The sequence below is a fragment of the Schistocerca gregaria genome, chromosome 2 (genome assembly GCF_023897955.1).
Source record: "Schistocerca gregaria isolate iqSchGreg1 chromosome 2, iqSchGreg1.2, whole genome shotgun sequence".
Lineage (NCBI taxonomy): Eukaryota > Metazoa > Arthropoda > Insecta > Orthoptera > Acrididae > Schistocerca > Schistocerca gregaria.
In genome coordinates this window covers 126,273,514-126,300,723 of record NC_064921.1, presented here as the reverse complement: position 1 = coordinate 126,300,723, position 27,210 = coordinate 126,273,514, and the positions used below count along the sequence as shown (strand labels likewise).

The following is a 27,210-nucleotide window of genomic DNA, read 5'->3' as shown; positions in this document are numbered from 1 at the left end:
AACTTCAACCACGTCATGTAGTTACAGATTCACAGAAGAAAGCTACACACCTTTCCTTCCCTTTTTTTTTTTTTTTTAAACAGCTAAGCAGTGAAAACAGGTCCACATTTTATTTAGCAATGTTAACTCTTGTTCGTTCATGCAGCTGATTCTAAATCTCATAACTTGCAGGCTGCTATGTGCAACGTTGCTCACATGGGTGACAGACAGTTCAGCCAGTGATGTCCTTGTTGCAGGCATGGCTGCAACCATGCGAGCCTCTGTGTCGGCACTGCTCCTGGTGCTGCTTGTCAGCAACTGGAGGGTGGAGGCAGAGCTGTTCACAGCGCTTGCTGACATGGAGGAGCTGTTGGAGACAGAGGCCGTACTGATGCGCACCCTTGAGGGCTACATTGAGGCACAGGAGGAAAAGATGCAGCGCCTCAGGAGGTACCAACAACTATTGTTTGTGAAAGTAACACAGCTTAAAAACTGTTAGAATAGTGAAATGCCAACAGCATAATTGCACTACTGCTTCTATATGTGGCTAAGTATCAGCATACAATCAGGTAGTTAACAGTTTGATTAACTGACACCCAGCAGCCATTAAGTACTGGAGAAAATGCATTATGCTGTTCATTATAAACTTGTATCTACTGGTTTTTGTCATAGGCCATCATCACAAGAGGTAAGGTAAAAATAGATCATCATACTTCATGTTCCTTATGGGCTCATACAACATCAAAATTATGATAGTGATGGTACAATCACTGTGAAACTGTGTTAATACTGTAAATGCTGCTCTTTACTATTGTTTGTGAACTTTCACAATAACTTTTTGTTATATGAGCCCATAAGAAACATGAAATTGATTTCATGTGATCTGTTTTCACCTTGCCTATAGTGATGGTCTGAAACTGGTAGACATATAGGTTTATAGTGAACAGCTGATGGTTATAATTCATTTTCTCAGAATCAGGTAGCTTTACATAGTAGCCTAAACATGTATCTAACTTGTATCTATAAAATATGTTCACATTATGCTGTTCAAGTCCAGTTGGACTACTTTTGCTGCAAGTGTTTGAATAATTGCTTAATATAACTTGCCCACGATTCATATTTCAACGTTTTGTGTTGCTTACATAAAAAACTTGGAGTGATATTGTATGTTCTCTTTATGTATACATATTACTGATAGTGGGGACCCTTTATCTCAAAATGTGTTCTACATAAAACTTTTTTTTTTGTAACTGTGTCACTCAATGCATGTGTTTATTGACAATTTTTGTCACTGAAGGGACCAATGACCTGGTAGTTTTCTCCTGTAAAACAGCAATCATCATTATCATCTTCATCGTCATCAATAAATGTAGCTCGTACAGTCACAGTCCTCTTAAATGTTGTTTACAGGGAGGAAAAAATGTACATAACTGTTAAGCTATTTCTCTCATTGAGAGGCTAGAGGGTCTACTGTGAAAATGTTTAAGCCATGAAATTATATGTGTGGATATTAAGGTAGTAGAAGATGTTAAAGTTTTGAAATGTCTGCACTGTAGAGTTATGTTTCCTGGCAAATCATGATTCAACTGTTCATTAGGAAATTCCACAAAAAAATTTGAAAAATAAATTTATTTATTTGTATATCTGACCATTTACTATAGTGATGTGGGCCAAATCAAATTCATTCCAGAAGTATTTGCACATGTATGACATACATTGTAGTGCCACATTTAGTATTCTTGGATGAACATCACACGATATTGTAATAACACACATTAATTGTACATGTATTTGTTGAATTCATACCCATCTAAATGTGTCTGTGAAGCACCCCTTGAAGTAGAATTAAGAGCCCAAGGCCAACATCTATGTCATCAACAGAATAGAAGCAGAGGTTCACGTGAGTACCCTCAGCAATCCTCTCTTCATGTGAGGTCAGAGGAATTTAGGAATTTCGTCAATATAAGTAGCGGGGGGGGGGGGGGGGGGTGAGGGTACATCCTCTTCATAAATGTGAACAGTGACAGACATGTTGTGGTAATGCCATTAGCATTTCATGGTTTTTTTTGGGTCTTATGCCATGAATCATAACCTAGAATCTTCAAGGGATGGCTCTCAGGCCATATTACTATTGTCAAGATGCTAGTTCAGGTATTGGAGGAGAAATCAAAGCAAACCCTAGATAGCATGTTTCTCATATTTACTTGCATCCCTCCCATGCCTGGCTGTGTTCCAAAATGAGTGTAAGAGATTTGATCCTCAAACACTCTTCAGTCCAGCTTGCACTGATAGCTATATATTCAGTTCTGTGTGGCTAATATGTGATATTCATAACATTCTCCAATGCTCTGCCCTCAGTAAGCTATAATTTTTATTTGCAGTCTAATCAACCTTAGCAGCCTTTCAATAAAAGTTCCAAAGAAACCTCCTAAGATTCTGTCTGTTTGTCTGGTCTTAGTATTCTCCAGATGATTTGATCTCAACACTGACATCATGTGAGATGCTTTTATCGAAGATTTCTTGACTTTTTTACAGACTGACACATGGAAATATAATTTTTCCTCCACTCACATCATAAATCCGGGCCCAATATAGAACATTACCATAAATACTTTTTTCTACAGTTTCCCAGTACTTTTCGAGAACCACCATAATGACAACTGAAGAGTTCCCTACTTCCCATCCAAGCTGCCTGTGCTTTCTGAGATCTGCAAAAAAATACCATCAATTTTTCAGACACATTACAATCATACCCTGTAACTGAAAATTGTTTATTCTAATTCTTCCCAAAGAAAATGTCTGCAAAAGTTGTGTCTGAGTGTAAGTTTTGTCCGTGCTGATCTCATAGAAGCCTACTGAACAACTTTAGCTTGAAGCAGAAAAATTATGTTTGCAGATGTTAACTTGCGTCCAAGTGTATCAGACTAGTGTGAGCTTTATTCCTGCTGAAGAAAATTGTGTATTGAAGACGGTTTTCGTATGTGTTAAAAGTTGCTGAACATTTGGTACTATTTATGTCAGCACGTAACTACATGTTTGTATGAGCAAAATTTGTAATAAATGAGATTTTAGAATGACAGTTTTTCAGTGATCCCAGTTCTTATTGAGTACGTGTATTTCAACTGAATTATGACATGATACTTGACAATCTGTGCTAAAATGGGGTTTGAACCCATATTCCTGCTTTTCATATACAGTCACCTTAACATGCTATGTGAAGCCACCTCTGGGACTGACTCAAACTTTCGCTGAAATGATAATTAAATCAAGACCCTAAGCTGTCGACAGGTGTTGATGTACATCAACGGGGACAGTTGAAAATGTGTGCCCCAACTGGAACTCAAAAAACCCGGGATCTCCACTTACATGGTAGATGCTCTAAGGGTTTTATGCCTTGCACCCCCCCCCCCCCCCCTCCCCAGTGAGACCCACATTCCAAACTTATTGTCCACTCACTACATTTGTAGTGCCCATGCCCAATACATTCATTACTTGCAGCAGACGATCTTACCGAGTACTATAAGAGATTAGGCAATTTTGCATCCAGCACAGAAGAAGAAGGTCAATGGCCAGTTAGCCTTAACTATATATGAAATGGTATCTGTTCTTTCGCACATGTCTGAAAGAACAGATACCATCTTCATATATACAAACTTTCATTGTCACTATTGTTTCCTCCTATTTGAGGCCCAACTGACCAAGGTGGTAGCTTATTAGCAGACTAGATTTCCACTTGAAAAGATAGTGATTCAAATCCCTGTTGACCACTTAGGTTTTGGTTTACCATGGTTTTCCTAACTTCCTTAAGGAAAATTCTGGAAATGTTCTGTTCAAAAGGATACAGTTAATTTCCTTGCCTATCCTTTCCCAATCTTGAGTTTTCCTCAGTCTCTAATGACCTCATTGTTGATGGGATGCTAAGCTCCAGTCTTCCTTCTTGCTTTCTCTTTAAATTCCAGTCTGACACAAATTTTTCAGTTATCACAACATACTAGGTACATTTCCGCACTTCTAAACTTTTTGTATTGATATCATTACTATCAACTATATCACTGGAAAAAAATAATGTTAAACTTGAAAATGAAATAAAATTTTTGGGGGTCCCTATTACTGATACGCTCACATGGAAAAGGCACATTGATGTTACCAGCACAAAACTTAGTAAAGTATGCTTCATGATTAGATCAATAAGGAATGTCACTAACACAAGTACCCTAACCACAATGTACCATGCACTCTTTCACTCTGTACTTAACTACGCAATCATCTTCTGGGGCCAAAATTCTGAATCAATTAAGATATTCAAACTGCAGAAGAAGATAGAACAATTATGTTCAAAAAACAAAGACACTTGTAAACCATTATTTAAGAAACTAAATATTTTGCCCTTCCCATGCCAATACATACTAGAGTTATTATTCTTTACCAAAAAAAGTATCAACAAAATTAGCAAAAATATGGATTACCACGATTATGACACAAGATCAAAAACCTCTCTAAGAATAGTTACCTACTCAACTAAACTGTACAGTGATGGTGTCAAGTGTATGGGAATAAAATTATATAATCATCTTCCAACTTTTATACAAGAAATCCAAGAAATAAATAAATTCAAACAGACAGTGAAGTCTCTTTTAATAAAAGACTGCTTTTATACCATCCAGGAATATTTGGAATCAAAATTGTCTTAGTGCATGTTAATGTATCAAAGCTGAATGTTGTTAAGTCAATTTTGTCACATCATGTAACAATTCTCTGTAAAGCTGTAACTTTAAGTAACATAATTTTGTAGGTTATGTAAAATAATCATTCTTCTGTGTTCTTGTTTACTGTTTTAGACTCCTGTAAACTGTATATTTGTATTGACTTATCCCATATCAGTTGTACAAGCCATTGTACTGATTTGATCTACGGGACAAATAATAAATAAATAAATAAATGTCATCTCATTTTCGTTGCTTTCATCTACATCTATCTATTTGGTGCATTTAATTCAATCCATTTCTAATATTTTACAGGCATTATGCTGAATATGCAAAGGAGCATGAAGATGCAAGTCGTGATATTCAAGGTTATTTATCAAACCCTATCAATGCTTATCTTCTTGTTAAGCGACTGACTACTGACTGGAAAGCTGTGGAAGCACAAATGGTTGACGATGTTGGCTCAGGTATGTTCATTCATCATTGTTAATAGTGTGGTGTAGTGAACTGTAGATTTATCAATACACATGTGATAATGGGTATCGGAGAAAACCAAGTGTAGTATGCATCAATCCTTACTAGACAAATGAAATAAAAGGTATCATCTGAGACTTCAGGTTTGATTAACTCTTCATTATTTTTCAGTGTTTCACTTTGAACACATGTTGTCTTTATTGTTGAAACTAGTATCTCCTGTTTTCTAGCATGTCTGTCCTGACTGCAATTATTTTTTATGCCACTTACCATACCTTATTGTGCACAGAAAGTTTGAGAAATTATAACTTGAAGAATGCTGTATGTAATGAACACAAAAATACCTTCAAATGTTCTATGTGAGCGAAGTGTTTCCCTATTAAAACTATATTTTTATAAATTAAATGTGCGAGATATGGTATATGAATTATTCAAAGCATTACATGTTTTTCTGAATGCAAGGTTCAACTTTCAGGATTTGTTGAAAATATTACACAATACAGGAACATGTTAAAGTTCCCATCTGATGAGGATCTAAATGGAGCTGCTGTGGCATTAATGAGACTGCAAGATACATATAAATTAGACACATCATCTGTGGCTCGTGGAGAACTAAATGGTGTGCAGTACAGTACAGAAATGTCTGGTAAGTCCAAACTTGCTAATTGATCAATTAGCCAACATTTGAACTGAAGTAAATCTTGAACACTCTGTACTTTTGAGGGAAAATGTGCCACAGAATTAATTTTCTTACATTTTTAATAAAAGATAGAAATAGTTTCCTTACAATCAAACTAGTGAAACAGGAGAGCAAATACTCAAGATTTCAGAAATAGTAAAAGGAATCTTGTTATCATTTTTTGCCTTGTATTGCAATTTTCATTCATAACTGTAATAATAAATATGGCCTAACTGCCCTTAGTACTCCTGAAAGATACAGTTATTATTTACATTTTGTTAAGCTAATTAATGTCCATCTGCAAATGTGGCCATCCTCAGTGCTAGTGTTTGTCACATGATCCAGTTTTCTGAGAGATAACTGACCACCTGATACAATATGAGAAGCTCACACGTGATGTTTGTCCTTCACAAAAGCATCGAGTTACATAGGTATATCTCAAATGTGTTGTAACTTCAAAATGAATGAAAATCTAAACAAGAAAAATTATCCTATTGCTGTATTCAGAAATATTGCAAAGATCTTTGAGTGAATCATAAAAATCTGCTTAGTAAACACAAAGTTTAAGGGTATTGTTGACATATGTCTTGCATGAATGGTGTATAACCTCCCTTAATCACAGGAAACAGAGGGGTTTTGTAAGATACTGCATCCTACAAGGTCCATTCCTGTGCTAACATTAAATAATGGCCTTTCTATGATTAAAGTACTCTTCAAAAGATATAAAATTTAGTGTTCAGTGATGACACAAGCATACCAATCAGTAGTCCTAACTAAATCATACCAAACTCAGACCAGATGATAGCTGAAGATGCCTGAAAAAGGTTTACAGTAAACAATTTTTATTTTTTATATCTAACAAGGACTCATATTACAGAACTAAACAGCTGGTACTGTAACAGATTTTCATTGTCATATACTGAATTATACGCAGTATGCAAGCTTGGCATCCAGCTTGATATTTAGTTAACATTAGGTGAACGCACAGGTAATTCAATCAAGAAGCTCAGTTCAGTGTATTTCACTCTTATTAGAGTTGTCTCTTATTATGCTACATGAAGATACAGAGATGACCTAATTTTGAATTATTGTACTTTTGTTCTTACTTTGTACAGCTAAAGTAAATAAAATATTTATTCAGTATGAAAAGCAATAAGGATATTGTGTAGGTAACTGCACATATTCAAAGATCTAAGAATTGTTATATTCACTTTCCAGCACATTTATTGCTACATGGCATTTATTGATGATGATGATTATAATAATCTGTTTCAACTGAACAATAAAAATCATGAAAATAATTTTCATATTACCATTCCTTCCTAGTGTGGGATCATTGTGGTGTTTTGTATAGTGGAACAAAATTCTTGAATAGGCTATCAAACATCAAGCCAAGAATTAGCAATTCCTCAAAAATCAACAGACAGTTAGAAATGTACCTTATCAACCACTGTTTCTACAAATTGCCTGATTACTGTATCTAGATTCAAAGTTAGCTCTGTGACAAGTACAATATGTACTTTAAAAAGGCCTAGAAAATGTGCAGGTAAGGCAGGAAATTTGCATATGAAATTCAGTAAGAAGTATGGGGGACATTTAAAGTAGGTGTTCTGAGACAGGTCATATAGACAAACAATCATCACTGAGAGACATTTGTTGTAACATTTGTACAGCTGATACAGCAGTGTGTTTCCTTTGGATATTAGTGAATTTTCAGAAATGGATTAATGACATCATTGTGACGAATGTGGGAAGAAACTGTGTGTAAGTTCATACCAGCATTATGTTTTACAGCTGGTGATTGCTTTGAACTGGGTCGACAGTCATACAATAATGGTGACTTTTATCATACTGTACTTTGGATGCAAGAAGCTCTTGAGAGGCTTGAAGAAGAATACAACAAAACAGCTGTGAGATCCGATATTCTTGAGTATCTGGCATTCTCCACATATATGCAAGGTAAGCTTACATTTTTGATTATGTTCACAAAGCTTACAAGGAAATTACAGGTAGCATAATTTCATTAAAACATTTGTTTTCTGTCTATAAAGTCAAAGAAAAAGTGTAAGATTAATGCACCTTAATTATTTGGGGACTATAAATTTTATTGAAACATTTTGTGTATACCAAACCTGCAAACTTTTCCTGTGCAATTTTGGCATTAAATTTGACAACATGGTGGCAGAACTCATGGTGATACTAAGAGCTCTATTTCTGCAGCTTCATACATGTATTAAGTATTTTCTGGGCTTATTGGTAATGTAGTTGTTTACTATGTAGACAAACTGCCATGTTAGGTATTATAATTTGGACAGAGATCCAAGTCTGGATGAACTTCCACGGAAGTTTTTCAATGCCTTGCTTCTTTAAGGTGTGTTTTTACAAACAATTGCGTGGGTTATACATCATAAAAGCACGCTTCTGCTCTTGGGGTGGAATAGGGTACAAAGACCATCTTTTGTTTGGATGCCCATATGAGTCCTCTTGCACAAAAGTGGGAATCTCTCTTCTCTCTCCAGCACATATACACCCTGAGATGCTGGCAATGGTGGTCGTGTGTGCTTGCATGTGAATGTGAATGGTGTGTGTCTCTCCTTTTCTGATGAAGGCTGTGACCAAAAGCTTTATTTAAGTGTCTTTTTAATTGTGCATGTCTGCAACTTGACGTTTCTTCTTTATAGTAAGCAGCAATCTGTCTTTTCCTACTACTGATGTTCATGCTTTCAAATCACTTAGAATACAAGTTTCCAGTCTCTTACTCCCTCTTTGCTAAATGCAATCTGGGATCCTGCAACACTCTTTCCAGGAAACAACTAGCAAAGCTGACAGTGATCATAGTCAAGTTTATCTAAATATCATAATCATTTTCTGTTTAGTTCAAGGACATTTTTCGTACACTAAGCAGTGTGCTTGTTTCCTCCTGAGGTTGTGCACTGGTGGAAGTGCCCATAAATAACTCACCAGCTGTCTGTGATCTGAACATCCAAAAATCTGTTTCATACACATTTAATGGATTAGTTCCGGAATGCAGCTGTTGACCATCAACATTCTGAAGATATTTGTGAGCTGCTGTGGCTCACAACATAAATAATATTTCGGCAAGTCGGTTACCTGTTATATTTTACAGATAAAGTTTGATGCAAGTGTCACAAACATAGTACACAGTCCAAAACAACAAGTTATCACAGCAAATAGTTTCATATATAGAGAATGACCTATGTACAGTAGTGTGAGTGAAGATGAAAAACAATGAACGGCATGTAGCAGCCACATAAATAGGTAGCTGTATTGAAGCCTGGTGCATATGGCTCTAGAGGGGGCATCTGTGTGGACATTATACGAGGCAGATTTTGCAGCAGTGTGAATTTTTCCATTGTTTGAGCCTCACAGAATCAGAGGCGGAAAAGAAGATGAATTGTTACTGTGAACAGCTGGTGGTGGTGGCATCGATGGTATCCATTGCCCATCAACCGCCTCCCAGTCATCCCACACAGGGGAGCGGCCCTGGAGTGCACTCCATTTCCACTTCTGGCTCAAAACTGTGAGGGTGCTCCAACTGGATATGCTGCTCAGGAAGTCTGGTGATGTTTCGTGCTGTGGCTCCACTAATGTCTGGTCTCATGGGGTGGTTTGGAAAGGGAGAGCAATGAGTGCATAACTGGAGGTGGCATGCTGGGTTGCAGAGGAGAAGGAAGAAGAAAACACTATCAAGCTGAAGTGAGGAAGAAAAGAGACAAGGAAGTAGAGGAATGTTGCGTGGTATCACTGTGAGGAGCACCCAAGGGTGTGGTGAGGGAAGGTCACCCCACCAATGGCAGAAGGGGTTTTGATGGTGGGTCACTGTTCTGTCACCCACACCCTAGGTGAACAGGCTGCTCAATGACCACTGGGATCCATTTGCCCTGATTCTCAAAATCCCACACTCACACGCCTGTCAGTACCAGGCCATTACATTTAGCTCTTGGCTAGCATCTGGATACGACATACAATCCAGTGCCCATGTTGCAGGAGACACAGGATATCCAGCCAGAGGGGTTCTGAAAGCATCACCCATGGAGAATTGCGTGTGGTGTTAACAAAATGACACCTTTCACAAGAATGAGCCTATGATGGAGGTGAAAATAGTGATGAAGGTGGTTAGAGTTCTGACAGGAGATCGGGTCTGGCCATCTCTGTAAGGTGGTGCAATGCACTTGCTGTAATATGGTATCATTGCCCATGGTTCCCGTGATTTCGTGTCTGGTGATCGGAAAGCATCCACAGCTTGCTGGGCCTCATCATCTAATAGGAAACCAAATACATCATCTTGATCGAACTCTGGATGAGGGCCTATCGGGAGGTGAGACAGGGCATCTGAATTTGTCTGCTGAGAAGTGTTTCGGAAATGTATCTCACAATTATGTTTGCCAGTGCTCAGGCTTTCATACACTTTGGCAGCCACCATCAGTTGCTTCCCTGGCTGGAAAGTGGCGAGGCAAGACGCCTCTCTGAGGGTCTGAAATGCCCATTTGCAGTCTGCCAAACAGGAAAATGAGATCCTAAGATTGTTCAGGTAATCTATCTTCGTTCATTGAGAATGAATTTACAATAATAAGAGGTTTTTCTGAGGAAAGACTGTAGCTCCTTCAAGTTGGAAGGGTGGGCAGGTGCTGCACCACTTCCACATGCCTTTTTGTGGGCTGAAGTCTGTCTTGAGAGATAATGTAACAAGGACATTCCACTGACTAGAAAGGACGTGGAAGTTTTTCAGGCTGGTGTAGAGTGTAGAACTATTTCCAAAAGTTCCATAAACATTCTTCCGTTGTGATTCATCATATTTTATGCAGTATTTTATTATTCATTGAATTTTTTTACAGTGACCTTTAACTGAACCTGTGCTAAAATTGATTTGCTGTATTGCTGAATCACATTGCACAAAGTACCATTGTCGTCGCAGTCAACTTGTGAACAACTTGTGGGCATCAGTTATGCAGTAGAGGGAGAAGGTTCCTTTATGTCATATGGAACAACTGGTGATGAAAATGGCGCACACAAGAGGCTCACTAAAATAAGCTAAGATCCTCACGCAGTCATTACACCAAGAAATTTGATTTCTCATATCCTACCACCTATTCCTGAGTTTTTGTCACTGACACTCAGACAGTGACGAAGGGAAGGTCATACTTTTGCAGAAATATATTTCATATTCCAGGCAATAATGAACTCAGTTTTCAGATCTGAAATCTGTGATATTCATGAATGTGATTTTCAATTTACTGTGTTACAGAAAAAAATGGATCTGTGTGTTATATGCAATCACTCCCTTTCAATTAGTTTTTGACACTCGGACATATTTTAAACTTGGACTCAAAGGCAAAACTAAAAGTTCCTGCAGTATATCTTCCATTCCTACAGTTCCTCCGACATTAATCTCCACAAGCCCTATCCATTGCCACCCTGTTCCAAACCATATACCACTACCATTATGACTGCAGTTTTTTTTATTGGTTTGTCATCATTTAGTCATCAACCATTCTTCATGTACAGGATAAGCCTTAACTGTAGTGTTGCTGGTGTACAGTAACGAGATTTTACACTAAAAATTACATATTACATTTAGGGTACTTTCCTATTATAGAGTTCTTCTATCTCAAACATATCTCTTCATGTTCTTAAAATACTGATCAAAGCAGTCGGTATAGTAAGTCAAGGATAGTTTATTATACAGCTTTATGCTGGTGCATTTCAAACTATTTCAGCACCTTCTTAAGCTAAGGTATTCTAAATCTGTATTATTTCTGGTCTTTGTTTCATAATTGTGGATAGCACTTATGAAAGTTAATCTTCGGCTACTTTTTCATTGAGAGGAGACAGGCATTAATATAGAGGGAAGGTTGTGGTAGCATTTGTAGTCCTCTGAACTTTGGTTGGCATGAATTTCTGCTCACTGTCCTCAATCTATTTTACTTCAAAGATCTAATGCAATAAGGTAATGGCTCTGTGGAATTTTCAACATAATTATTCTATTTTATTTTTCTTTCTGCTCTAAATTAAAATATTGTAATATGCATTGCAGTTCCCTGATGCCAAATTTTATAATTGTAGCCTTTCTTGACTCTCTTAAGAAACAGACATTGATGAAGATCTTGCACTTGCCGTAACAACTTTGCCTATCTGAGCGCACATCCTTCATACCTAATGCAGCTAATATCAGAAAGATTCTGCAATTGGAAATAAATTTCATAAATTTATTGACTGTGTATTCTAACATTCAGTGTAAGCAGTTTTCCATCTTTGTCACTGCCGTAATCAATCCATTGTTAGAAGATGTCTCCCAGGTATCATTAATTTCCATCGAAGCCACTTTATGACTGTGGATCTATATTTCCTCTAACCCCACAGTGTATAGTGGTGCAGTTGCCAGACAGAAATAAATATTGTGTGATGAGAGTGTTGGGGCTCTCAAAGAACAGGTTACTTTTTGTTTCTTGAGGGAACTATACATTGATTGAGAAACGGAAAAATTGTGACAGTTATGTGCACCCTTTGATCTGAAATTCTTTTCTATATATAATCAAATCGGATCAGAAATTTAAAATTAAAAAAAGAAAATGCTGCTAGAATGATGTCATTGTTTCACCTTCCTTAGTCTTTAGCTATGACTTCTGTTCTGTTTTAATCTTTAGCTGTGACCTGTTTTTATATTTCAGAGCTCCCTTACCTTTTTGCACCTATCCTATTTTTTTTTAATTTAAATTAATGTAGGACAGCAGCTCTTAATTTCTTTCTTTTTACTTTAACAAATAGTTAAGGTTCTTTTTAAAACTATTAACCGTGATTAAGAACCACAAAATTATTGAGTTGTTTGTATACTGTGGAGAAACAAGTAATCAATGTGTGTTTTTTTATTTGTGTGTCTTATAGGTAATGTGCAAAGGGCATTATCACTGACAAATGAGTTACTGGAAATAGTCCCTGGTCATCAGAGAGCCCTTGGTAACAAAGCATATTATTTACGTGACATAGAAAACAGTGAGAGTTTGAAACGTAAGGGAGATGATGGACAAGGATCTATTCATGCTGAGCAGGTATCATAAAAGGGTTGAATTTTCACAGTAGTGATAAATTTCAATTTCATTATACTTACACACCATGTATTAAAATTTTTCTCAAGTATACATATTATAAACACCATTCTTCATTCACATGTAGTTTTTGTTGGCACTGATGTATTTTTTTTTGTGTCGTATGTTGGTGTTAAAGTATGAATAGATTCAGTTAACATATAAATGGATTTTTATATTGAAGATATATGTTGCATGGTAAGGAGATTTGGATTTTGTTTTTCTTGCAACTGTAAGTTTCTGCATGGTCACACATGTTTTGTGTTGTGACAAAATAATGAATCCCTGGACTCATATGATTAAATTCAATCCCTTTTAGCCAGCTATATCAGAAGAGAAACTAGAAGTACGGGAAGATGAATTGTCAGAAAGAGATCTGTATGAGATGCTGTGCCGTGGTGAAGTGGATTTGCCAGCATCAGTGGCTGCCAAGTTACATTGTCGCTATGTTGATAATGGCATTCCTTTCTTGCGACTTGCTAGATTAAAGATGGAAGAAGCTTACTTGAAACCATTAATTGTAATCTATCATGATGTCATATACGATTCAGAGATTGCGACCATCAAACAAACTGCACAACCTAGGGTAAGTCACAAATGAAATAAGATACACACTAAAATTTACTTTCGCTTTTTTCTTGAGTGCCATAAGAATAACAACAGAAAGTAATTAATATTGAAACTGTGCTGAAACTCTAGACAAGATTAAAGCTGTGGGCCAGATCAGTACTCAAATCAAAACTTTCCCTTCAGAAATAAGTTTCGTACTGGCATGTACTCCACTGTACGGCAAAAACTGTATTCTAAAAATATGAAATCTGTTGGAAACAACATTGTGTATGCAAAAAATGAAACTATAAATCATTATTGTTGCAGCATGCTGAACTGTTAATTGAGAGTTCTTGTTTTCACAGTTGCTATTATGTATCACCGTAACCAATAAATTAAAAATTTCTATCTTTATATTCTATTCCATTCACATGCAGCTGGTTCAGTTTATAATCAGAGCTCATTGCCATTGGCTTATTTACTGAGTAATTTTAGTTGCTCTCTGCTTTTGTCTTCAGCTGCTGAAATTGACTTTGTCTGACAATTTATGCTAGATTGTAAGAATTTTTAATGCTAGTTGTCTAAAGTGACTCATAATATCTTTTAATTGGTTTTACTAAATAGAAAAATTATATGGAACTAGTAAATATTTTATTTTATCTTAAATTTGTAGCTTCTTCTTTAAGTTTTCTCTTTAGAACACATATGTTCATGGGCCCCCAAAAAGGCCTTAATTTTCAGATCAGGAAATGGGTGGGAACCTGTCAAGGAAAATCAGTCAACTAGTTGAGACTCATTTGAAGAATCTTAAGGAAATGTACTTTATACATAAAAGAAGTGGCTAACAGAAAACTTCTTTGATGAATTCTTCAACATTGCTGGGTTGTGTATCATGGAGAGGCTTGTGTTGAAATTCTGAAAGCATACAATGAAGTAGGGCCAATTTAAGACCCAGGTGACACATCAGCCGCTTTGGGTGCGTAGCTGAGATGGATGCCAGAGGCTTTAATATTTCTATACAGGATGTACCACAGTTAGTATAGTAGCAGCTGCTTGGGGCACCAATCTGAGAGGGGCAGCAGGGCCAACCAAGTACAAGATTTGTATGCAGCGCATATCACAATTACTAATGAAAACAGACATGGGGTAAAGTTGCAAGGGAAAAGGTGGCAAGAAAACCACCAAATGGTAAGTCGCTTGTACGGAAAAATGTTCTCGAACTGTCCCTAATTCCAAGGAGAGCCAGGCAACATCTGACTTCTTCCCACACACATCTCATGAAATAAGTGTGGAAAAAAAAAGAAAAAAAAGCACCATTCATGGATGGTTTCACTGTAAAGTGGCATGCATAGTATGGATGTAGATAAACAATTATTTTATGTGCTGTTTGTACAACTTTTGACATTGTTGGCTAAAACAGACACAGAAATTCAAAAGTTATAAGGCACTAAATATTTCAGGTGGAAGGTTATATTGAACACCTACAGAGACCTGTGAAATTGAATAGAATGGATGCTGTTTAGAAAAAAGGATATAAGATACACTTCATTAAAAGTAAAACAAATATAACTAAACCAAGTGATGCTGAGTGAATTAAATTAGAAAATGTGACACTAATAGTAGTAGAAGAGCTTTGCTATTTGGGTGGCAAAACAACTGATGATGAAAGTAGAAATGGATGTAAAGAACATCAAGAAAAGTTATTCTGAAAAAGGGGAATATGTTACCGTTAAATGTACAGTTGTATTAGGGAATCTGAAATTATGTTGCCACTAAATATAAATTTGTATTTAGGAATCTTTTCTGAAGCACTGGCCTGGAGTATAGCCTTATGTAGAAGTGAAATGTAGACAATAGATAGTCCAGACAAGAAGAAATACAAGCTTTGAAAATGTGGTCTCAGAAAAATTTTCGAGATTAGGCAAGCAGATTGGGTAATAACAAAGGGGTGCTGAGATGAATCAGGGAGAAAAGAGCTTTATGGCAGAACTTAACTAGAAGAAATCGTAAGTTCTAAGAACTTGTCATGTAATAGTTAATTTGGTAATGGAAGGAAAGGCGTGGGGTAAAAATTGTAGAGAAAAAGACCAACACTTGAATACAGTGAACTGGTTCCAATGGCTGAAGGTTGCAGTACAATGGCTGTAGGTTGCAGTAGTTTTGTAGAGAGGATCAGACTTGCAAGTAATAGCCTATTGTTGAGAACCACAACAGATCAGGCTTTATGCTGAAGACTAAAATGGAGGGAAAATGTAAAGGTTTAAGAGCATTCATTCATTTCTGTATGTGTACTGTATGATATTTTCCTGGCCTGTTACACTTCCACACTTCCTTAAGGATCTCTTCATATTCAGTCTATGCAACAAACTAAATATTTAACAACAAATTTAGTGTATGCAAAACTACCATTGTCTGTGTTTCTTATTATCTAATATAAAATTTTAGTACGGGGTATAAATTTAACATTACACAATTTGTATGTATGATTCTGATGTAAGAGAAGCATCACCCACTTAAGTTCTGATTGTGATTCTGAAAAATGACTTGTACTTGTTTTTGTTTAACATATGTAGTTCCGGCGAGCAACTGTGCAAAACTATAAGACAGGCGAACTGGAGACAGCTACTTACCGCATCAGTAAGTCAGCTTGGCTCAAGGATGAAGAACACCCTCATGTGGCAGCTGTCAATCAGAGAGCACAAGATATGGCTGCTCTTACTATCTCTACTGCAGAAGAGCTACAGGTGGTCAATTATGGTATTGGTGGCCATTATGAGCCTCACTTCGATTTTGCAAGGGTACGTACAAGCAGATAAACTTTTTTTGAATCTTATGTTGACATATAATGCCTACTGTTTTCTTCCTGTAGTTTCTATAATCATAATATTAATTGGACCTATTCTCATTTGAGAAATGTTCAGCAATACGCACCTATTGTGTTTCTGTATGTTCTTTGTCCACCTTCCAACGTATTGACAGCTCACCCTTTTTTCATGCCTTGGAATCCAGCAAGGGGCTTTCTTGGTCCACCTATCTATTAAATGTCTGCTTTCATATCCTATCTATTTCTGTTTACATTTACATCCATACCCCGTATACCACTGAGATGGGTATAGCGAGGGTAATTCCCATTGTACCACAAAATTTTGTTTTTGTTTAAGTCATAATTCAATCTTTTTCAGCTTATCCATTTGTTTGATTTCTTGCCTCTCCTAGTAACTCTTAATATGTGTATTTCCATTGCTCGCTAACCGCTTTGAACTCCCCCTTTTCAAATGGTTTTTTACATTAAACATATACGCCTCAGTCAGAATTGTTAGTACACACTGATAGTAAACTCTACAGTCAAGACACGTTGGAAACTTAGGTTTTGAAAACATTATTTGGCTTACCAGAAGGTCTCTAGGCCATTCTTATGTTCCTACTTCTTTATTTTGCTCTCCTGCCAGTTGTTGTCTTCAACTGCTTAAATGCAGCAGTCTTGTTTATGAAGACTTAAAAAGTTTGTTTTACAATTTCAGAGAGAAGAAACAAATGCATTCAAGAGCCTGGGGACTGGAAACAGAATAGCTACTGTGTTGTACTATGTAAGTATGTCCTATTCCTAGAAAACATTACTCACTGCTTATTATTAAGGTATAATGAAACTGATAAATGAAGCATATTAAAAGATAATGGATTATCTGACAGTCAGGGTAAGCATTTCCTATTTAATAATGTATGGAACAGATGTAGCTGTCACAAGCTATTTATTTCTAAAGCTATAGTTTGGCTCTGTTTATTGCTGCAATTGTTTCCAGAATTACCTTTTCGTAACATAATTATCTTTGGTGTTGTCTCTTTGCATACTTCAGAGAACGTTAGACATTTTAGAAAAAGTGAGTGATGCAAGAATGTAATAATCATCTCTGTGGAAAGAAGGATGATTTGATTTAATTTAATTGTGCTTAGATTGAGATTTAACTCTTTAATTTTAAGGATACCAATCTTGTATTAACATTGTTTAAAGAACTTCTGTTGTGCAGCTGAGGACCATGAGGGCAGTGGTAGCATACTGTGCTTACTTTCATTTCATGATGTCATTTGACATATTTTTTGGGGTAACTCATGAAGCTGAACTAAAGTTTTCTAGGTCCAAAAATTTGTTATAAGAATTATAAGTGGTAAGAACTCAAGAACATCGTGCAGAGGCCTATTTAGGGATCTAGGGATACTAACTACTGCTTACCAATATGTTATTCCTTAATGAAGTTTGCCATTAAAATATATATATATCTATTTTTCAAACCAGCAGCTCACAGTTCATGAAATCAGTACTAGAAATAAGAATAATTTTGTGACCTGATGCTTTCCTCATATGTATGCTGCTTCCGTGGTTCTTGGGTGCACTACTGGATCTGATATGTTGAAAATTCATGATATTTTGGTGGACAACTGTGCCAGATGACAGACTGGCCATCCACTGAAACATTGTGGACTTTTGGATCTGACAGTACACCCAAGAACCATGTAAGAACAATAATTTTCACAGAGATTTAAAGTCACTTACTTTGGTCCAGAAAGGTGTCAATTATTCAGGAACACACATTTTCAATAACTTGGCAGCAGCCATAAAAAGTTTAACCATTAATAAAGGTCAGTTGAAAAGGAGCCTAAATGGTTTATTGGTGGCTAACTCCTTCAATTCCATCAAAGAATTTCTAATGGGCTAATTGATGTGTCTATGTTACTAATATCAGATAATGTGAGTATTATTTCAACAGGACTTCAGTACAAATTCAGTGCACTATTGCGAGCATTTTAAATGTCTTGTAAAATGATTTTTCTATTTGATGATGCATGGGTATTATAGCCTAAAATTATGCATGCTCCTCAGTGTATTGAACATTTAAATGTTTTGAGACAAGTTATTTATAACCTTTTAAAGGAAAATATGCTTGAGATTTTTTTTTATTTATTCCATGTCCATAATGACCATTTCACTTGAGACCTGTGGAAGATACATTAGCGTCTATCTCTTTTCCTCTGTAGATATGTATTATGTGTTCTTGATTTCTGACATGTTTTGCAGCCTGGATGATCTCCTCACTATGGATCTATTGGAATGAAAAGTTCATATAATCTAATAAATTTCCCATCTAGCCCCCTCCAGATTTAAGTTTTCTGTTGTTTGCCAAAACTGCTTATGACAAATACCAGAATGGTTCCTTGAAAAGACAACAGCCAATTTTGCCAATCAGAGCTTGTGTTCCAGCTCTAATATCCTTGTTGTCAGTGCTCCATCACCCTACTTTTTTTCTTTTTTCTTCCACGAAGAGTATATTTTTCATTTACTAAACTTTTTCATAAATCATAAGCCATGAGAGGACACCGCATTCCCCTTGCGCTCTCTCTCTCTCTCTCTCTCCCTCCCTCCCCCCCCCCCCCCCCCCCTCTCTCTCTCTCTCTGTGTGTGTGTGTGTGTGAGAGAGAGAGACATGATACTTCTTTTTTTTCCCCACACTGCTGATGGCTTTCATTCCAGAACAATTTTGTACTAAGCTAACTACACCAATTGTTGATTTGCTTTCTATTCAGTATTTCATGTTATGCATAATGTCCTTAAGTTACACACATGGTACTGGGCAGGAGACCATATAACAAAATTTTTATGATTTTTGCTGTCCACTTGCATTTAAGTTATGGCTCAGGCCAAACAAAAATTTTGTTACTGCTTTTGCTGTGGAAGGTGGTGGCTGTTTTCTCCTTATCTCCTTTTAAGTAAAGTCGGCACCATGCCAAATAGCTGTTGCTATTTTTAGGTCTATTTCCCATATCATTTACATGTTCACCATTTGTAGGACCATTCTTAACAGCCTACTTCTTCCTAGTGAACTTAATGCCGAGTTAGTGTTTAGAGATTACTAGAAATAATGCATTTTAGTTTGTCCTCCTTATCTCTTTGTTGGTACGATTTTGTATGAGGAACACTATTTTATCCTTTTTCCAGAACTCTCTCCCCCTCCCAAAGTAGGCAACCAATGTTGCTTGAAACCTGACAGCAGTTTTGTTAACCGTGACTTAGCTTCCTAACTTCTTATGAAACAAAAACAATGGTTTACACAGCAGAAAAATTAAATTAAGGAACTGTTGAATATATGAACTGTCATGCTCTACAAAACTTTTAAATTACATTCTCTCTCTCCTGCTCTGTGTATTCTATTGTGAATATATACAAAATAAAAACGCTTCTATTAGCCCTAGAAACAATACAAAAACTGAATTGTGTATATATTCCATTTAATCTACAGTGAATTCTAGGTGAAATAATTTACAAGGCTGGAAAACAATTAACTGGGCTACATATGTAAGGTCTACACTTTTTCCAATTAATAAATATCTGATGCATAAAACAATATACCAAAATGCAATATTCATTAAAAGATTCCCTCCATTAAAATAAAATTACAGACCTCATAATTAAGACATATGTGTATAGTGTCTCTGAAGCAATTTGTTCCTGCATGTTTTCATTGTTGAGTGCTGCTGCAAGTTTTAAATAGTTGCTAAGGGCAAATTCTTCTACCCTTCTCTTTAGATATTTGTGTTCACTTTGAGACAAGATGGTCACTACCTTAATGGAAAAATGTTTGCAGTTGCCTACAGAACCATGATTACACCCAGGCATGTACCTCTTCATCCGAAGCAAATAGACAGCCTCAGATGTCTTTCTTCAGAGTTCCAAAAATATGGAAATGCCGTGGGGAGAGGTCAGGACTGTATGGAGAATATGTAAGGGCTTCCCAGCCAGACTGGTGCGACATAGTTGAAACAACCTTTGCAAAAAGTGTGCTGGCCCTTTCATCCTTCATAATAGTCCCAATCTCTCTCCATCGGTTTCCATTGTTTTGTAGTCCTGAAGAAAGACGTGTGTGATTGTCGATTTGCTTTGGATGAAGAGATGCACACCTGCGCACAATCAGGGGTCCCTAGGCAACAGCAAACATTATCCCATGAAGGCACTGACCATTTTGTCTCACAGTGGGCTCATGTGTTAACAAGTGTGGTGATTACTTTTGAAACAATAGTGTCTCATTTTCATTTGATCGCCTTTTTATATGCTGTTTAATGTGGCATCTACATCTGTGATCCACTATTTCTATCTAAAGAGAAGTATATTAAAAACAAAGATTCCAAGACTTACTAAGCGGGAAAGTGCCGGTAGATAGGCACAATGAATAAAACACACAAACACACACACAGAATTTGAGCTTTCGCAACCGGCGGCTGCTTCGTCAGGAAAGAGGGAAGGAAAAGGAAAGATGAAAGGATGTGGGTTTTAAGGGAGAGGGTAAGGAGTCATTCCAATCCCGGGAGCGGAAAGACTTACCTTAGGGGCAAAAAAGGATAGGTTGCAAGGGTAGGAGATGGGAACTTGCCCTTCAATATATCCTCTCTTCTCGTTATCCACCAGGCCTCAATCTCCGCTAATTTCAAGTTGCCGCCACTCATACCTCACCTGTCATTCAACATCATCTTTGCCTCCACACTTCCGCTTTGACTTACATCTCTGCCCATACTCTTTGCCTTTAAATATGTCTGCTTGAGTCTGTGTGTGTATGGATGGATATGCGTGTGTGTGTGTGTGTGTGTGTGTGTGTGTGTGTGTGCGCGAGTACATACCTATCCTTCTTTGCCCCTAAGGTAAATCTTTCCGCTCCCGGGATTGGAATGACTCCTTACCCTCTCCCTTAAAACCCACATCCTTTCATCTTTCCTTTTCCTTCCCTCTTTCCTGACGAAGCAGCCACCGGTTGCGAAAGCTCAAATTCTGTGTGTGTGTTTTATTCATTGTGCCTATGTACCAGCGCTTTCCCGCTTGGTAAGTCTTGGAATCTTTGTTTTTAATATATTTTTCCCATGTGGAAGTTTCTTTCTATTTTATTTATATCTAAAGAGAAGGGAAGACTTGCAGTGGCTGTCAATAGTGAGACAAGTTGACAATCACTTTTACATGAAGGATGTATTCCAAGAATTGTGTCCAAAGATTTCCTTGAAATCAATAGTAGTACATAGTTTTCTCTGTAATCTTTCCATTGTATTTCTTTCGCAGATGAGTGATGTGCCTCAGGGTGGTGGCACAGTATTTCCATCAATAAAAGTGGCACTGTGGCCTAAGAAAGGCACAGCTGCCTTTTGGTACAATCTGCACAAAAATGGAGAAGGAGATTATCTCACAAGACATGCAGCATGCCCAGTTCTCACAGGATCTAAGTGGGGTAGGATTTCCTTTCCGTAATACCATTGCATTAAAATTGTGTGTTCAAAACATGGTCACTAAATTATTTTTTACATAATAGTTTTTGATAGCTTTAATATGCAAAATTCACTCTTCAGATTGTTACCTCTTCAGACTGTTGTTGAAAAATAACCTTCTTACATTGTCTCTGTGATACACTCCTTGAAATTCAGAAGGTAGCAGGGATAAAACGCAGATAGTGAATGGTTGTGTACAACAGACTGCAGTTAGGGCTAAAAGGACATCAAATCATAGCAGCAGTAGTTGAGAAATGAGTGAGGCAGGGTTGTCTCTCTGTACATTGAGTGAAACCACGGAAGAATTTGGAAAGGTGATTAAAATCCATAGAGAAGAAATAAAAACTTTCGGATTTCTTAAGGATGCAAAATTGTGTCAGAGACAACAAATAATATGGAAGATCATTTGAATAGAATGGATTGTCTCTTCAAAAGAGGTTATAAGATGAACATCAACAAAAGTAAAACAAGGTTAATGCAATGTAGTCAAATTAAATTAGGTGTGGAGAAATTAATTAGGAAATGAGACACTGAAGGTAGGAGCTGAGTTTTGCTATTTAGGCAGCGAAATAACTGATTTTGGCCAAAGTAAAAAACAAATAAATGTCATCAATCTGAAGGTTGGTCTGGACACCATAGTGCTTTACTACGTCGTATGCTGTTGCCGTCCTCCGACTGACTTGTACAGCCACTTATTGGCAGAGTGGGGGGAGGGGGGGTGGCTAGAATGAAATTTGTATTCTGAAGCATGGTGCAATTTGCTATTTTTCACATTATCAAGATACACTTTTCTGAAAAACAGAAATTTTTTAACATCAAATATAAATTTAAGTGTTTGGGAGTATTTTCTGGAGGTATTTATTTATGTGGAGTGTAGTCTTGTATGGCAGTGAAATGTGGAAGATGAACAATTTAAAAAAGAAGAGAATATTGATTTTGCAACATGGGCTATAGAAGATTAGGTGGGTATATTGATATTGTACTGAATTCAAGTGTAGAGAAAAGAAATTTGTAGCAAAACTTGAATAAAAGAAGGGATTACTTGAAAAGACACGTCCAGAGACATCATGGAATCATCAGTTTGGTAAGGGAGGGACATTTGATAGGTAAAAATTGTAGGTACATATCAAAGCTTCACTATAGTAAGCGGGTTCAAATGGATGTGGGTTGCTGTAATTATGTAGAGCGATGGACACTTCCCCAGGACAGACCAGGGTGGAGGGCAGCAATAAGCCAGTCTTCGAACAGAAGACCACAATAATGATGACCTAAAAATTACAGATTACGATTATTGATAATCCAGTTTGTTGCCTCATCTCAGTTTGTAAAAGAAAGAATTAGGAAATAAGGGTGGGTGGGATAAGATAACTAAAAAATCATCCTAAAATCAACAGAAGTTTGAATGAAGGAAAGAATAAATTATCAATAGAATGAGTAAACATAACAGTACATCATATATGGTCTGATTAAAATTGCTTGACAGTTGGTGTCTGTCGTTTGCCACTGCAGTGTTGCCACATCCACTGCCAGCTACTGCTCGGTTATAGTTGACATACAAACATGATGGTAACTTCACAAATGATGTTAAGGTGTAACACAGAGCAGTGTTGGTAGTGGTCATCATAAGGTATGGCAGAAATGTAAGATTCTCTGATACACAACATATCTGTGAAAATGGGGGTCAACAGTCAGTGGCAGAGCTATAATCATGATCACTTTGTTCACGACAAGTGTAACTAACCTCTACAAGCAAATTCAAGACAGAAAAATTTCAGTTTCAACACTAATAAGCAAAGTATAATTTCTATTTCTTACCTGAAACTCTCCTCATACTGGCTACACAAACTGCTGCCTTATCAACCAACGAGCAGTCCTGTTTGACACTTGGTTGTAGATTATAGATGATACAAGCAGATTACAAGCAAAAAAAGGAATGATAGAGAAATATGAGCAAATAAAAAAGCCATTACGATAATGAAAATGATCTGGCAACGTAGTAGAAATTAAAAAAAAAAACATTTCAATCAATTAATTGCATAAAAGTAACGATGGAAGGCTTTTGGCTGGATTTAAAAGTGAAAGAAATTTGCTGTACTTCACCAAATTCGAACATCTAACCTTCCACATGACAAGTTAATGTGCTAACCACTGTGCTACAACACTGTTCGGAAATGGATGACATGCATGCAACGACAACAAAACTTCCGGGAATAGTACAGAGCTGCATCAAGTACATGTAGTGGTTGTCATGCATGATACACATAATCATACTTTGGCTTCCACCATGTGGGCAGGCCATGTGCCTGGAACTTGTACTAGGATAAGTCTGAATATCCTGTAGAACCTGGACCTCCAAATCTGGTGTGTGCACAGCCCGTGATCTCCCTGTACGTTTGTCTGCCTGAAAGGGCCCATGATCGCACAAACACCCCTAAAAGGGCTTGAAATGTTGTGTGATGTGGTTGGTATCTTTGAGGGTGCTTGTTGTGATACAGCTGTGCTGTCTCTCAGCTGCTTCCATCTTCTTGGCCATACACTAATGTCATCTCAGCTTGTTCCTGACATGAATACCAGACCATTCTGCTGATTACTGTATGCTGCATCAATCACACAGCCTGCAAAACACAAAGAACACATGACACATGGTAAAAGGAATGGTCAATCATCAGCACCATCTACAGTGACAAAAGTGCATTTCTGGACACATGTTAACAGTACCGTTTTTCCTCTGTTTCCAGTCAGTAATCCGTCCCTGCAGTTTGTAGGTTTTTTTAATGTTCACCCTTACACACTGCCAGAAAAAAAATTAGTACACCCTTTTAAAGATCTCCAATTTACTAAAGATCTAGTGCTGCAACAGTGCACGTGGAGTACATGAAATGATTGCGTTTACAGATCAACAGCATAAGCTGGTGTGAGGTAACAGGTGTCGGCTAATGTTGCAATACCCAATTGGTATGTGGTGCAGCCTCCACAGGTGTCAATGTAGGCACTGACTCTGGCATCCAGTCGCTCATGCAGATGGCGAATACTGTCCTGGAATACGTTGTGCCATTCATGATCAACCTATTCATATAGTTCTGTAAAGAGTTGCTGGTTGATGAGTCATGTGAGTTACTTCTCATCCCATTGTATCCCACACATACTTGGTTGGAGACAAGTCCAGAGATTGTGCTGACCACGGAAGTTGTTGCACTTCTTGTAGAACATGTTGAGTTTCAAGGGCAGTGTGTGGGTGAGCATTACCCTGTTGGAACAACACATCATCGTCCTGTTGCAAGAATAGCAAAAGAAAGGGTTGAACAACATTCTGCATGTACTGAGTGCTGTGTAGCATCCCCTCCAGAAACACCAAAGGTGAATCGGAGTTGTAGACTATTGCAACCTAGACCATAAAGCCTGGTGTGGGGCCTGTGTCTCTTAGATGAATGCATTCAGGTTTACGTCGTACACACAAATACAATCAAATTCGTGCAGACAGAATTTGCTTTCATCGCTGCAGACCACGCTGTGCCAGTGCATCTTATAAGTGATCTTCTGACAGAACCAGTTGAGCCGTGCACTTCGATGCTGTGGTTAAGTGGAAAACAGCCTAGAGGGTGCATGCCTGTAGCTGATTCACAACAGTTCATGTTGACATGTCTGAGCTCGTAAGAGCCTCATCTGTGCTGTGATAGCTGTACAATCTGCCACTGACGCCCCTACAATACGATGATCCTGGCAGGTGTCTGGGCTGCGTGGACATCAAGAATTTTATGTACAAGTGTGAAAATGGTCTCGTGAAAACTGATACCGGCATCACTGCACAAATGACACAGAACTTCCAATCTGTGTGGCAATTCTCTGAATGGACCAGTCCGCCATTTGGATGGCCACAATTGGATCCCTTTCAAACTTACCACAGTTGGCTGTAGGAAACACGAGTGCATCTTTGTGGCATGATTGCCTGTTTGCTTCACAAGTTTGCCCATGTTCAGCTTTCTGATGTCAGCATTCCCTGTTAAAGTGTAGTCACTGATGGCCCTCTGGTAGCTGTGCCACTACGCTATCCATTGGGAGACGATGCTGAAACCATTATCAGTACATGTACTATCCCCCCAGGTGGAATATGTTGTCAGCGGATCAAAATCAATGTCATCTTTCCAGGTAAACAAATTTTTTCTGACAGTGTGTTACATACATATACATCTCAAGTCAGATTACAAAATCTTATGTAGACAGTGAACCGCCTCTTGTCTTGAAGATAAAGTCTGCAAAATTTATTCAAGATTGGAATAAACCTGTAGATTTGTTTGAACTGGAAAGAAGCAGACAGACACTCTTTGTTATACATATAGAAGACTATGTTGAACTTAGAGACCTTACAATTATGTCACTATCGAGTACTTTTGGCCAAATTCATAGTTTCACATTTGATAAATACTGAGTTGGGAATACAATGCAAAGGCAAGAATAAAATGACATTGATGTATGGATTGTAATAATTATGATTTAGAAGCAAACTGGTGAAATTCCTGAAGGTATTTATATGACTGAAATAATGGTTTAGGAAGAATAAAAGGCCTTTTTCCCTGTACTTATCCCAGATTTCTTTCAATTATATTAAAATTGTACTTGCTAAGATGGCTGTTCACATGAATATTCCATTTTCCTGTTTGTCATGTGTATGCAATCTGGATTAAAAAAATTTATATCTTGTTTTTCAGTTTCCAATAAATGGTTTCATGAACGAGGCCAGGAGTTTCTCAGACCCTGTGGACTGTCACCAGAGGAGTGATTCTTCTTTGAACTGGACAAGTGTTCTCTCCAGTAAAGTCATGTAGAAAGCTTTACATCGTGCCATATTTTGCACTGTAAACAGCAGAGCAGGATTTCAAGCATGCCTGCACTGATAAGTGTAATGGATGCTTTCCCAACACAGTGTTGCTGCACTTGACATTTATAATGTTGAAAATTTAGTCAGATTTCAATATTGTGTTGGGAGGCTATTCAGATACTGTTGCAAAAACTTTCCACATATTTGTGAATTTTAATGATATTTATCACAAAAAAATGAATGTATGTCTTTACCTTTCATATTGTTAAGGTAAATTTGTCATTAATTGGTTTAAAACCTCTAGATGTTTTTGCATTCCTTTATAAATTATTGTATAAATAAAAATACTTATTTTTTTCTGTCACTTTGTGCTTTCATTCATATTTTTTGGGAGACAGCAGCCTACAGGGGCACACTATACTTGTATAGTATAATAAATTGACCTAAATTTGAATCAAGGAACGATTAGCTGTGGACTTGGTTTTAGCCTATATATTTATTGTACATTGTAGCTTCTGAACGTGACGTCATTCTATCTAGCGCAAGACTATTTCAGTAATTGTAACTGAATTTTTGTACAGGTCCTCCAAAGTGCGTGATGGACATGATTCC

The 27,210-nt window shown here is 37.3% G+C and overlaps 1 protein-coding gene across 23 annotated transcripts in view; it reads left to right on the top strand.

Moving 5' to 3' along the window:
* The window catches only part of LOC126336500 (prolyl 4-hydroxylase subunit alpha-1), a 697,270-nt gene extending 670,315 nt beyond the window's left edge, over positions 1 to 26,955 (top strand). For all 23 annotated transcript variants that reach the window (XM_050000262.1, XM_050000255.1, XM_050000257.1 and 20 more), the window contains 10 exons: positions 237 to 429; positions 4,998 to 5,149; positions 5,632 to 5,802; positions 7,630 to 7,794; positions 12,739 to 12,902; positions 13,258 to 13,524; positions 16,061 to 16,285; positions 17,009 to 17,074; positions 21,580 to 21,745; positions 26,489 to 26,955. In XM_050000262.1, coding sequence (XP_049856219.1) covers positions 239 to 429; positions 4,998 to 5,149; positions 5,632 to 5,802; positions 7,630 to 7,794; positions 12,739 to 12,902; positions 13,258 to 13,524; positions 16,061 to 16,285; positions 17,009 to 17,074; positions 21,580 to 21,745; positions 26,489 to 26,559 — 1,638 coding nt within the window. In that variant the 5' untranslated portion in view covers positions 237 to 238 and the 3' untranslated portion in view covers positions 26,560 to 26,955. The remainder of the gene's footprint in view (positions 1 to 236; positions 430 to 4,997; positions 5,150 to 5,631; positions 5,803 to 7,629; positions 7,795 to 12,738; positions 12,903 to 13,257; positions 13,525 to 16,060; positions 16,286 to 17,008; positions 17,075 to 21,579; positions 21,746 to 26,488) is intronic.
* The last annotated feature ends 255 nt before the right edge of the window (positions 26,956 to 27,210 follow it).